The sequence below is a fragment of the Antechinus flavipes genome, chromosome 6 (assembly GCF_016432865.1).
Source record: "Antechinus flavipes isolate AdamAnt ecotype Samford, QLD, Australia chromosome 6, AdamAnt_v2, whole genome shotgun sequence".
NCBI classification, from domain to species: Eukaryota; Metazoa; Chordata; class Mammalia; order Dasyuromorphia; family Dasyuridae; genus Antechinus; species Antechinus flavipes.
This window is the reverse complement of record NC_067403.1, coordinates 210,072,977-210,087,366: the sequence shown is the minus strand read 5'-3', so window position 1 is coordinate 210,087,366 and position 14,390 is coordinate 210,072,977. Positions and strand designations below refer to the sequence as shown.

The 14,390-nt window shown below is 42.3% G+C and overlaps 1 protein-coding gene across 3 annotated transcripts in view; it reads right to left on the bottom strand.

Moving 5' to 3' along the window:
• ZNF143 (zinc finger protein 143) overlaps window positions 1-14,139 on the bottom strand; it is a 41,673-nt gene extending 27,534 nt beyond the window's left edge. The window contains exons 1-3 of one of the 3 annotated variants that reach the window (XM_051967673.1): window positions 14,053-14,139; window positions 2,353-2,471; window positions 225-317 (exon numbers count right to left, since the gene is read on the bottom strand). In XM_051967673.1, coding sequence (XP_051823633.1) covers window positions 225-317; window positions 2,353-2,464 — 205 coding nt within the window. In that variant the 5' untranslated portion in view covers window positions 2,465-2,471; window positions 14,053-14,139. Of the gene's footprint in view, window positions 1-224; window positions 318-2,352; window positions 7,192-12,467; window positions 13,637-14,052 lie in introns of those variants that run through there. The other 2 variants (XM_051967674.1, XM_051967675.1) reach the window with 2 other exon arrangements.
• Window positions 14,140-14,390: the final 251 nt, after the last annotated feature.

Below are 14,390 nucleotides of genomic sequence, written 5' to 3'. Positions count from 1 at the left end.
AGGCAGATAGATGTTTAAATGACTTGTCTGGAGTCACGTAGCAATTGAATGTCTGTGGAATGTTTTCCTGACTACAAGTACAACACTCTTGGCCACTGTGCTATGTAGCTATCTCTGGTAAATCAAGCTCCCACCAAAAGGGCAATGAACCTTAAGACCACTAGCACTCCCAGATGGAGGTCAACAAGCAATGGTTTTGGCTTGGTCACAGAGGCTGTTCCTACCTTTGGAATTGTGTTGTATATAAGCTGTGGATCCATCTGCAAGGGTCACTGCTTGTAAGCTGACACCTTCCATGTTTTCCAGATTGTCACCATCTATGGAAAGCAATATCCATATTAAACTGCTTGCCTTCTTAAGAAGGGGTAAGGGAGAGAATTTGGAACTCAAAAATCATAAAATAATGAACATTAAAAACTGTTTTCACATGTAACTGAGAAAAATAAAAAACAAAGAAAGAAAACAAACTCCAATACATTCCTTTCATTTTGGAGGATGGATTTGACTCTACAGATCTTAGCAAGGATGGCTCAAGCCATAAGCTCTCAAGTACAGTGGGCAGAGCTCTAGGAAGCTTCTTGGGATATTTCCATCCAGAATCATGGAAAATGGCTTTAAAAGGCTTACACATGCTCCAAAACTTGAGCATAAATTGACTTTTATACCTCTGAGTAAACAAAGATGGCTCCCATTTGAAGGACCAGCCAAAAATCATGACCTTCATCCCCTTGGAGAAGTACCTCTTAACAGGATCAGGATGACATGACTAAAAACATCCCAACAACTGAAGGACCTCATAGAATCTACCACTGGATCAAAGGGTATGCACAATTTGATAATTTTTTGGCCATAATTCCAGATTGCTCGCCAGAATGGTTGGATTCGTTCACAACTCCACCAACAATGCAATAGTGTCCCAGTTTTCCCGCATCCCCTCCAACATTCATCATTATTTTTTCCTGTCATCTTAGCCAATCTGACAAGTGTGTAGGACATTTTATTTTTTAAAATTTTAATAAAACTGTATTTAATATTTTCTCCCAGTTACATGTAAAACAAAATTTTAACATGTTTTTAAAACTTTGAGTTCTAAATTCCCTCTTTCTCCCCCTGCAAAAATTGGTATATGACATTTTAAACAATTATTTGAGAATAAGTAATATCTTAAATGGTCAAAGGATATGAACAGACAATTTTCAGAGGATGAAATTGAAACTATTACCACTCATATGAAAGAGTGTTCCAAATCACTATTGATCAGAGAAATGCAAATTAAGACAACTCTGAGATACCACTACACACCTGTCAGATTGGCTAAGATGACAGGAAAAAATAATGATGAATGTTGGAGGGGATGCGGGAAAACTGGGACACTAATGCATTGTTGGTGGAGCTGTGAACGAATCCAACCATTCTGGCGAGCAATCTGGAATTATGGCCAAAAAATTATCAAATTGTGCATACCCTTTAATCCAGCAGTGTTTCTATTGGGCCTATATCCCAAAGAAATACTAAAGAAGGGAAAGGGACCTGTATGTGCCAAAATGTTTGTAGCAGCCCTGTTTGTAGTGGCTAGAAACTGGAAAATGAATGGATGCCCATCAATTGGAGAATGGCTGGGTAAATTGTGGTATATGAATGTTATGGAATATTATTGTTCTGTAAGAAATGACCAGCAGGATGAATACAGAGAGGACTGGCGAGACTTACATGAATTGATGATAAGTGAAATGAGCAGAACCAGGAGATCATTATACACTTCGACAACGATATTGTATGAGGACATATTTTGATGGAAGTGGATTTCTTTGACAAAGAGATCTAACTAAGTTTCAATTGATAAATGACGGACAAAAGCAGCTACACCCAAAGAAAGAACACTGGGAAACGAATGTGAACTATCTGCATTTTTGTTTTTCTTCCCGGGTTATTTATACCTTCTGAATCCAATTCTCCCTATGCAACAAGAGAACTGTTCAGTTCTGCAAACATATATTGTATCTAGGATATACTGCAACATATCCAACATATAAAGGACTGCTTGCCATCTAGGGGAGGGGGTGGAGGGAGGGAGGGAAAAAAAAAATTGGAACGGAAACGAGTGTCAATATAAAGTAATTATTAAATAAAAATTAAAAAAAAATTATAAAAAAAAAATAAGTAATATCTTCCCTCCTACTCCCCTCCTCCAAAAAAAATCAAAACAAAACAAAACACACACACAATACATCTGGAAATGTGTTGTGCACTTACTAATCAAACTGCCAATCTCTTTGCTCTGGATCTATGTGTCAGTTCAGTAGTAACTATGTTACAGAGCTGCATTAGAGGTTACATAGCACAATTACTCACCTGCCACAGTTACGGCCTCTGTCAGGCAAAGAGTGACATGCTGAGCCTCCATTCCCCCGCCAGGAAACTCAGTCATTCCCTGAGAATCTCGATTTATCTGGGCTAATAACATGGTTTACCTTGAAATAAAAAGAGTTGCTTTAGAACCAAAAGTAGAGTACATGAGAGAAAAGTCCATAAATAACAAATATTTCATTTATAAAAACTGGTAAGGAAAGTCTAAAATGATTCTTACCTGGCCCACAATTTTGCTTAATATGCAAAGCTAAGAGGATGACCCCCAAATCCCAGGTCATATTCCTTTGGAGAAGTCAAACAAAACCCAGTGATGTAGTTAATAAAATTCTAAACACAATAGGTTCATAGAGATTTTCATCATCCTTTTCACAATCATTAGATTAGCAAGTCAGGGCTAAGTTTTTAGAAGCCTCTTCTATAGTATGACTTGGAGAGGTTCCAAGAACCTTCCCCCCAAACCTCCATCACCAGCCTGCTGCCATGGCTGAGATTCATCCTGGCAGAATCAAAGTTCCCCCCATCCCCCCAAGCTCCTTTGTCTCTGGCTTGGAGAGTTGGTGAACCTGGCTAGCTTAGGGTCCAAGGAGAGACAGAGATGCGTGAAGACAAGAGACAGGGAGAACTGATCAGCTCTGGCCACCTTTTCCACTGCTCCTTACCCCCACCACAGCTCCACAACTGGAGAAGAAAACTCGGAAGGAAAAAATATTACATGATAATGACAGTAGCAACGATGATGATCACAGTGGCCAAAACCAGAACTTCCCCCCCAACCCTTCACTTTTGTCTTTGCTTACAGCCCCTGGCAATCTGGCTTTGCTTCCTTCATTAGGACCTGTGGGCTCAGCCTCCACAACACCTTTCCTGTCATCCAGTCCCGCTCCACTCTAATTCACCCAATACAGCCCAGTGGCTCCTGCCTCGCTCAGGGTCATGTTTAGCACTCAAAGCTCCTCAGAATCTGGTCCCAGTTTACATTTCCAATGTTTTACAGACACTCCCTTTTGTGGCTTCTCTGGTCCTCCCATGCTGGTTTTCTTATATTTGCCCATTGGTGACAGATTCTCCATCTTCCACCTGTTTGTTGGCTTTGATGCTTAAAATGCACTCCTTCCCTCACCTCTGTCCCTTAAAACCAGCTTTCTTTCAAAATCACCTCAAGTTCTAAGTCTGCCTGAAGCCTTCCCTGAGTCTCCTTCCCTCACATTAGCTTGCATTTATTTTTACAAACTTATGATACATGGTGTCTTCATGATGTGATAAACCCTTCCTGAGGGCAGGAATAGTGTCATTTGTGTTTCTGTGTCCATAATCCCTAACATGGCTTGACTACAGGCATCCAATAATGCTTGTTTGATTAATTGTAAGGAATGACAACTAAGAGGAACTCAAATATGAGGAGACCTGTACTTGAGGTCCCTTCCAGCTCCACACCAATGAGTCTATGAATTAATGCAGTGACATCTGCCTGTATAGTGATTAGATTACAATAATATAAATGGAGGGGAAAACCCTCAAAACTGAATTCTAAGTAATTTTAATGACCTCATTTGATCTCAAAGGACAGCTAACAAATCCCACCTTCATCCTCTCAGGAGAAAAGAGGGGGACTACAGGTATAGAGTGCTAACTGCAAATACTTAGATATGTTATTGCGCTGGCAGGTTTTAGTTTAACTAATTTTCTTTGTTACTGGAAGAGCTCTAAGCCAGAGAAGTGGAGACCGACGTCTGAAAATGTGTTTTGTTTTGTTTTTAAGGATAAATTTATTTTTTAATTTTGAAAAAGAAATTTATTTTTTTAAGTTATTTCCCAAGTACAAGTTACTTATTTTAATAAAATTGTTGTTTAGTCATATTTTCAGTCTTAACTCTCCATGATTCCATTTGGGGTTTTCTTGACCAAGTATACTGGAAAAGTTTGCCATTTTCTTCTCCAGTGCATTTTGCAGATAAGGAAATGGAGATAAACAGGTAAATGATTCGCCAAAGGTCCCTCGGTTAGTTCTCAGACCACACTGGAACTCAGGTCTTTCAATTCCAGGCAGGTCCACTGTACCACCTAGCTAACCCTTTCCACCCATCCAACTGCAATTCCACCCACAATGCTTCATTTCCTACCTCTGCGCCTTTGCCCTGATTCTAGCCCGAGCCTGAAATGCCCCTCCTTCTTGGATCTTTGGTATTCTTCATGACTCAGTTCAAGTTTTTTCCTGTTCCTCCGGGTGCTAGAGCTTTCTAGCTAAGGTTTCCTTAGTATCTCACAGTAAATATCTTGTGCATTCCAATTTGTATTCACATCTTCCCCTTGCCTTGAGGAGCAAGGTCTATTGATACTTGTTTCTTCCTTACTCTCCAGCTTTAGCCAAGTATCAGGAAGGGCTTAGTAAAGAATTTTTAATTGACAGATTGGAGGATCACAAATTTAAAGATAAAAATGGATCTGAAAGGCCATCTCTCTGACCTTGTCAGACAAAGGAAGGCAGGCTCAGGCAAATTACATCACCCCCTGTCCGACCTAGGCAAGAAAGAAGGTGCAAAGGGAGAATTAGAAAGCAGCTCCTTCCTCAGCAAATATTTTTAAAATGGATGACTGAAATGATGGAGATATTTTACAATTGCCTAATACTTTGTCCGCTAACACTTCAACTGTCTGTATCAATGCACTCTCTAAGCATACCTCCAAGGCTGTAAACTGTCAGATCTAAGCAATCCCCACACTCCAAAATGGTGAGGCCAGGGACATTTGAACTCACAACAGTTAAGAGTTGATAGATTATTGATCTGATCTTACAAGAAGATGTTTTGGGCCAGAAACTGAAACAAGGTACTAAGTAGAACTAATTAATACAATGCTTGTGTTCACACCTTTACTCAGTGGAGTTCACAAGAATGGGAGTTTCACAAAGTAAACTTTGTAACTTTGTGAATTCATACCTCCCTTGAAGCTCTTAGGGACGGAGAGCATTAAGGGAGAAACCCATAATCCCTCTCTCGTATCCCACAATTCCTCTCTCTCATCCCACAATTCCTCTCTCTCATATATAAGATACAGACAGAGGCTCTCAGACAGAATTCAGCCATATTACATGAAGAGAAGAGCAGCCAAGTCAAAAGAAACCACGAGTCGGAGCTGAGCTGAAGATTGAGAAGGCTCTCCCAGAGGCACAACCAGATTCATCTTCATCTCATACCACTGTGGTGGCTGGGCTCCTGCACTTCCCCCACTGAGACCAAGTTGGTCTGAAAGACTTGCCAGAAAGCTAGCTGAGCCCCAAATGAAGGAGACAAGAGATTCATTCTATATTTGTGCTGGTTGGAGGCTGAAGAAAGTAGAGGCAGAGGCTGAAGGACAAAACCTTTGGATTTGGAGACATTCGGAGAGAGCTCTTGGAACCAAACAGAGAGATAGGCCTCTAAACTAATTGGGCTATATTAGAGACAATAAAAGATCTGAATTTATATCACCTGGCTGCAATTTGGGTGATTATTTACTCTTAACTGAAACTAAAGCTGCCTCCAGAAAATCTCCTCGAGAAACCTTCTCCCCCAGAGAGAACCTTTATCTTATATATTTTAAAGAAGAAAAAGATCACCACAGAGGATAATGAAGGGCAGGAAGGAGCCATCTTGTGATTGACTGTAATTTTCTTCTGCTAAAAGAGCTTTGTGTTGTTTTGTAGAAAACTGGCAAAAATGAGATAAAGATAAAACGGGGTTGAGTTATTTACCAGCAAGTACTTTTCTATATAAACCTTCATTTATAGCAAATGTGAGCACTAAGTTATAGGAAAAAATTGCTCTTTTGCAATAAAATTTGATGCATTACAATTTTAAATATATTTTCCAATATTTTTAGAGAAACATACTTCACAAAAAAGTAGCCATTTGGTGGCCAGGATGACTATTAGGGCTCAATTCAAAATTATTAAACTTTTAGAAATGTTGTTTACAATGCTGGTTTTAAAATCCACTTCAAATTTATTTGCAATTATTTTCTGCTAATTGTCCAAAAACTACTGGCCTACAGTCATACCAATCGAGTATTTGGTTCATATCCTTAGTAACAGAGCCATAGTAAAAATGGTTAACAGTCTTAACTTAGTTTAAAAAATGAAACATCTATCTCTAACCACAGCCCAATATTAAGCTACATTGTTATCAAAATACAGTTTGGAGTAGTATGAAATACAGTATGAAGTGGTATGATGAGAAAAGTCAGAGAACAATGAAGTTAACTGGGTTTGTTCCAGGCGATTTATGATTTGGACCAACAATTCATTTCAAGTGGACTGGAAACCTTATTGTCCCTAAAATAAAAGAGTAGGAAATAAAATAGGAGGACTTCTATATTTAAACTTGAGAACATAAAATTGCTCTAGTCTTGGAGTTCAGAGTATTTGAGTTCAAATCCAGATCTGCATACTTGATATTTACTAGTCTTGTGACCCTAGGCAAATCATTTAACCCCAACTGTCTATCCAAAACAAAATCCCAAAGAAAAGCAAGCAAACAAAACACCAAACCAATCGTCAAACATACTGGGAATTAAGGCATGGAATCATAAGATGGTATAGATCAGTGGTTCTCAAACTTTTGTTTTCAGTATCTTTATCCTATTAAAAATTATTGAGGATTTCTCCAAAGCGTTTTTGTTTATCTGGGTTATATTTGTAGACATTTACCATATTGGAAATAAAAACTATTTGTGAATTTGTAGACCCTCTAAAAGGGTTTCAGAGATCCCCAGGATTCTCTAGTCCATACTTTGAGAACCACTAGTGTAGATGGACAAGCTAAGGACTATATTTTACTCCTGAAGCAGAAATAAAAGTTTCTCCCTCTCCCACAATATGGATGATCTCCCTATGGAGAATTTACGCAAAGAATTTACGCAAAAATCAAACATGATGAAAAGACAAGGACCAAAGTTTTAATTTGTACTACTGGAGATAAAGGAATCATGAATTTAAGTATCTAAAGAATGAAAGCATTAATTTGCAGAAAGTGAGCAAATCCAGATCTCCTCACTTCTCCCTGGGGTTCTCACACTCAAGATCACACATCTAGAAAGACCATCCTGGGTTGAAGACCCACTTGGTGCTGACCAGGCAAACCTCCAGTGCTCGAGCAACAAAGCCTCTAATGGAACCAAACAAGAGGAAGGCCACAGACCGTTATAAACCAGTGGAGAACTACATGATCCCAGATGCAGAGAACAGCAGAGGGAAAGGGGAGAATGGAGGGGGGTTCCTTCCCAAGGGTCCTTCAGCAGAGCTGTCGGGCTTCTGTTATCACTGCAAGGCTTGGCCTCAGCAGGGGTACTGCTCCAGGGCTGCACTGGTCAGCTCAGGCTCCAGGGTACCTGTGGGACTCAGCCCGAGGAAGAGTTCTCCTTCTGTCAGGAGCCCTTACTTCCATCCCAGTTGGGGTAAAGGACTTTATTCTTTCCCTGCCTCCCTAGAAGAACTCATGGTGTGGTTTTCTGGGGTTTAGAATAGAATACACACAAGTGCTTCCTGAGTCTGCAGTCAAACGTTATCTTGAAGGTCTGACAAACCTCTGGATGGAGCTCAAACACTGCCCATGGGCACAACCAAGCCATCTCCGCAAGCATCCCTGCCATTCAGCAGAGCCTCAGCCTCCCTACATTCCTATTACTGACACTATTTACAAACAGTAACCACTTACAAAGGGCTTTCCTTACAACAGCTCCCCGATATTCAGAGGAGGATCCAATCTGGATGGGCAGCTCTCTGTACCACCTCTCCTGCCATCCCATCCTAGGGATTTCCTCAAACAGGGATCCCAACTGTCAGCATCTCATGCTATATTAGCAGAAGTAGGAGAAAGTTTCCTTAGTCTTTACTAAATTCTGACACTAGAGAATAAGTAGAACTGGGTATCTAATTTTCAGGTAGGCAGCAGATTGATTATTAATTTATTTCTTTAGGACAGGGTCCTTTAACTGGAAGATGAAATACTAGAAGCAGAAAGTTATGTAAGATTTTAGGACCCTTCAGAAACGGGATACATGCAATGGGCTGACAGAAAGAAGCTGGAACCTGTTTCCTGAAGGCAGTTGGGAGTATACAGAGCCTGATAGGAACAGGGTTTGGGGCTGAGACCTGTGGGACTGGGCTCCTCATTCTCATCACAGAAATGACAACTTTGGATCAGAACCTTAAGAAACATGCTGATGGACGAGGGCTTTGAGCAGCTTGGAAAGCTGAACCAGAATTGGGAAAGATGAAGAGGACAAGAGAAATGCTGTGTTCTGGCTTTCTTTCCCTGAGATGAGGAGCAAAAAGATGCTTCTGGAATGGCATCTGATGTCATCCACCTCTGAAAATGCTTCCTTTTCTTATCAATTTAAATATATATTTCACGTCTTAATAAAAATCCAGAGCTTGGATGTTACTTTGTCCAAAAGACATTACATTTCATGGGTTATATGCTAATGTTGGTTTGTTTAAAAAACAAACAAAAAACATTCCAATGGTCCAGGAAACACTCTAGCTCGCCTAATCTTGCTGTTAACTGAAGAAGAACATTTCTAAAGGTATTCAGATAGGACCTTAAATAGGGAGGCTTGGGTGCTAAACAGAGGAAGCTTAAGACAGTTTAAGATGTTGGGTGTGGTAAAACATGCCTATAAATCTCCACTACCTGGGAGACAGAAGGCAGATGGATTTCGGAGCTGTCGTAGGTTATCACGATCAGCTGTCTGCACTAACCTCGGCACCAAAATGAGTGGGTGGGTGGGGAATACATCAGTCAAGCTCTGGAGGAACTGATAAACTATAAATGACAAAAAAGATCTAATATTCAAAAAAGGAGGGAGGCAAAGAGGGAGAGGAGGAATTTCAAAATCAAAGTAGATAATAGGACCTAACTGCCTGAGACAAGCTGGTAATTGTTTTAGTTTTTTTTTAAACGTAAAATTGATTTCAATGACCCATATTTCCATGGTACATTAATAATTACAATACACTTCCTCAGGCCAATTTGTAAGTTAGGTAATATTGAAAACATTTCTATTATTTCTATTTTGCGATAAGGAAACTAGCTCTTTCCCTCCCAGACTCAGCTCAAGTGCCATCATCAAGGTCCAGCTAGAATCCTGTCTTTTAGGAAGTCTTTTCCAATTCCTCTTGGTTTCTGGTGATAACTTCCTTCTAATCTTGTATATGGCTTTTCTATACGTGTTTGTTTGAATGTTATATCCATCAGATTGTGATCTTGAAGGCAGAGGTGACTGTCTTTTAGCTGTACATCCCTGTCTCTGGCAGATGGAAGGTACTTAATGCCAGTGACTGAGTGATTATCTCCCTAAGACTTTTCCTTAATCTATTCTCCCAACTATCCTACTAGTTACTTTGGATGCCCACTTTGTCCTTTTATCAGCATCAGCACACACCACAATATATGGTAGCTAATATCAACTGAACAACATTACCACTTACATCACATAACTCATTAGAATTAGCCCATCAATCTGTAAGAACTTAGTATGCATTTATGTACCAGGTGCTGGGGATATAAGGACAAAAAGTGAAACAATCCTTACTCATGAAGACAAGTACATATAAAAATATATGCAACATAAATATGTGGTGAATCAACAAATATATACCACTTGGTTAAACAGAAGGTGGTTGGAAAGGAAGGCATAATAGCAATTGAGGAATCAGGAAAATCTTGTGAAAGACTGTGCTGGAGTGTCTCTTTAAGAAAACAGTTCTCTCGGAGGTGAATGTAAGAAGCAAGTCCACTGCAGGTACCAGGTTTGGCCAGGAGATAGGCGGAGAGAAGGTTGACAGAGCTTCAGCCTCCACCCCTCTGGGGAGAGCATTTGGAGTCCTCCTTCCCTGGAGTCTGCTGCCATCTGTAGAGGGAGCACCTTATTATCCTTGAGTGGCAGTAGGTTGTTCCATCTGAAAGTGGACCCTAATCTGCCTTCATCTACTGTCAAAGGGATGGAAAGGGAAAGAGGGCCAGAATAGGAGCCTTGAGATCATCATCAGTGTCTTCTCTAGGATCTACAAGTTTACAAGGTATCAATAAGAATGCTAATGAGATACTGAGCTTTAATAAAAAGCACATACCCCAAACTAAGAAATGACTCTTGCTTGGGCTTGAACCACATCTCTATTTCTGTGCTTGATTATAGATATTTTACTTTAGGAAAGTCACTGACAACCTGAAGAGCATCAGAACAGCTAAGATGATGAGAGGACCTGAATAACATGTCATAAAGGGAGCAGTTAAAGAATCTGGGGTTGTTTAGCTTGAAGAGAAATCTCAGGGAGAACATAATAATCACTAGTTATATGAAGAATTGTCAAAAGGAGACAAGATTAGATTTTTCTATTTTGGCTCCAGAGAGTAAGAGAAGGACCAATGGGCAAAATTTTCAGAGACAGACATAGGTTAAACTGGGGGGGAGGGGGCGGGGTTTGTGATCAATTTGAGCTAACAAAAGTGGAATAGACTATTTTAGGAGTGAGTACCCTCTTCTCTTCATTTGAGGTCTTCAAGAGTAAGTCAAATGTCCACTTTTAGGGGGATATTGTAAAGGGAAAATTAGATTCAGGTTGTAGTGGATGGCCTCTTAAGTTCCTTGTGACCCTGAGTAACTTGGTTACTAAGCTAGGGATTCCATTAGAGACACATTAAAAAAAAAAAAAAAGACTCCATTAAAATAATTTTAATTTTACCCTTGTTGTTCCAACAAGAATTTTTAAAAGCATTTTGGGTTAAATGACATATTAACATTTCCCTGGGTGTTTTGAAGCACTATGGAACAGAAAGATAATGTAATCCAACCTCATTTTTTTTTTCTATAGGCAAGGAAACAGGAAAGTAGAGAATGGAAGTTAACTGTCCAAAAATCCCAGCAAGGTGGTAGCAGAGCCTGGATGGGAGCTTAGTCCCCAACTTCTTAGTCCAGGATTTTGTCACTCTTATCAAGGCAAACACCTTCGAGAATGTGGCCCCCTTGTGAATTAATCCAGCACACACTGACCTTCAATATGATCACAACCCAAATCACAGATATATGGAGCTAAAAGTGAAGAGGGGACTCAAAAACTCTGAAAATCCTTAAGAAAATCTCCAACTCGGCCTCAATAAGGAACTCATGAGTTTCAGAACTGAGCTGACCCCACCCAGATAACACAGGTGAAACTGTTTGTCCCTTGGGGTAGGGTCCCTTATTGAGGCAGAGTTGAAGGAGATTTTCTCCTTCAAGGATTTTCAGAGTTTTGGGGTCCCCTCTTCAACCTCAGACATTTAATACTTGCTAGCTGTGTGACCCTGGGCAAGTCATTTAACCCCAATTGCCTCAGCAAAAAAATAAATACATAAATAAGGCACACTCCTGGCTAACAGTTCACTACTTTGTTTCCTAGTAAGTAACACAATGTCTAAGCCACCACCCCGGTACTAGTTCTTCACCCTATAGTTCTAAGAAAAAGATTCCCATTCTTTCTACATAGTAGATGTTTTTACTTGCTAAACAACGTTTTAACCTAGTCATTCCGTTCAAAAAGAGCCAAGAGCAAGGGAGATACAAAAAGGAAATTTATACCACACCCTCCGTTCATTTGCAAAACAAAAAAAGTAATCACTCTTATCTTCATTTACATTTTACTGAGGAGTGGTCAACAAAGATAAATATGTGAAAGCAAAAAACTATGCATAACAAAAATAAATTAGAGGTAATTGGAAGAATCAATAAAAGCCTTTCGAGAGATACTGGGACCAAGTCTAAAATCTGTAGTAGGCTTGCAATTTGGTCACTTAATTTCCTCTTCGTTCATTTCAATCACAGATAACTTTTTCTTTGATTTGATTTGATTTACACTGTGCTTCGAGCTATACCCTGTTCTCTCAATTATGAATAACCGTTTCCTTTACATGTCCTTTTTTTTGTTGTTCACAATCCAGCTCACAATCTAAACCTTTGATCAGTGTCAACTCTAAAGCCAAATTTTCTATATTATCATTTTGCACTTTGAATCCCTCAGCACCTAACATTTACTAGGTACTCCATATAAATATTAAATAATCACCATATAATAGAAAATATCTCACATTTAAAATTTTATAGAAGGATATTCTGGCGTTGTGTTTTTGAAAATGCAAGACTTGAGTCATGTCCCACTTGTTTAATTACTAGCTTCGACCTTTAGTCAATTCTAACCATTTGAGTCTACTCTCATCTGTAAAAATAGGGATAGGCTTGAGAACTAGCAGCCTCACAGGATTGTAGTAAGGATCAAAAGATATAAGGTAAGATCCAAGATGCTCTGTGTTGACTAGAACTTCCCACATGGATGTTGGCCATTCCCGTCGTACAGATAACTCACATCGTTTTCGTTGTTAACCCTGAGGTGGGTAGTCCAAGTAATACTAAACCCGTCTTAAAGATGACACCAGTGAGGTGGTCAATTGGCCACTCCAGCACAGCTGTCCGAGCCAGAGCGCTGGGCCGGGCATTCCAGGAGCGCACGATGCCCCAGAAGGCACAAAGTAAAAAGTGAGTGGTTAGTGAGCCCACGCCACACAGCTGATCTCTCGCAGAGCCAGAAGGAACTTGGGCTTCTGACTCCCGGCCCACGTGTACCGATTTGTCAAAAAGTCCCCACTTGCACGATCCCAACTAAGTGACAGTAATACAGTTTCCGCCATTCTCCACACTTCAAGTCGAATGCCGAACACTCAGGCAGCCCTCTATTAAGATGTAAAAAGTATCCAAATCACACTCGGCAGCAATTCCAAATCAGTGGACGTTTGAGAAAACAGGCATGGGCAGAGGCGGAGTGGGGGGACCACGGCCCACTCCCGTCTCCCCCTAAATGTTGCTTTTGTTAAGGACTCAGAGGGAGCCAGGGACCCGGTCAGCCCCCGGGCCTCTCGGACCTCCGACAACCAGACTCCGGAATGTCAGAGGGTAACACACAAATTTGGAGACTTTATTTGGAAAGGACCCGCCGGGCAGAGCCTAACGAGGGGTGACTGAGCCGCAAGTCCCTTCCGCCGACCCAAGTCTCCAGGGCACCCGCCCGGTCCCGAGAATCGCGATTACCGCGATTACCAACAGCCCCGCGGGGCGCGAGCGGGACGACTCCGGACGGCGCCTACGCTCCCCCTCCCATCTCCCGCCGGGCCCGATCCCCGGCGTCCCGCCGGAACCGGACCCCAGCTCCGGAGGCCAGCAGCCTTGGGGTCACGGCCCGCATGGGCCGCCGCGGTTGCCGCGGGCGGGAAGCGCGGCCCGAAGGCCTCGGGGCGGTGTTCGGGCTCCCGCGGCGGCTGCGGCTGCGGCTCCGGCGCGGGCTCCCCCCGGGGCTCGCGCCAGCCCGCTCGCTCGCCCGCTCGCTCTCGCGCCCTCCCCGGTGGGCGGGCGGCCGTCCCTCGGGGCCGAGGGGGAGGGGCGGTCGGGAGGGCGCGAGAGCGGCCCGAGGACGATGAGGGAGTCCCACGGAGCTGCACCCGCCGCCGCGAGTTATTAATAAACTCCGCTTCTGCCCCAGGCCGCCGCCCAGCGCCCGGCCCCCAGGGCCCAGCTCCGGAGCCGGGGGGCCGGGGCCGGAGCCCTAGCCGGCGCCGCTGCGCTGAGGGCGGCGGCCGGGTGGAGAATAATGCACACTGGGTAAAAACACATTTATATACGAACCTCCGAGAAAATTTTCCAACAATTCCTTCGTCCGACCACCATGCACCAGGACAGGAAACAGCCGCCCCGGCCCCAGGGCCCCGCAACACGCATAGAGTCCCCGAGGCCCGCCCCCGGACTCCATTGGATCACGGCCCTGTCATTCATGGAGCCATTCGTGATTGCCATTGGTCAAAACTCCCAGGACCGGGAAGAAGGCGGCCTCTTCTGTGCCCTTCCCCGTGACGTAGACACTTCCAGGCTTAGAAGCTTGCTGATGATTGGCTATCCAAAGGTGCGGAACACAAACTCCACAGACTGACTGGCTGAGAGCTCCGTCTGTTCCCGTCGGACTACAC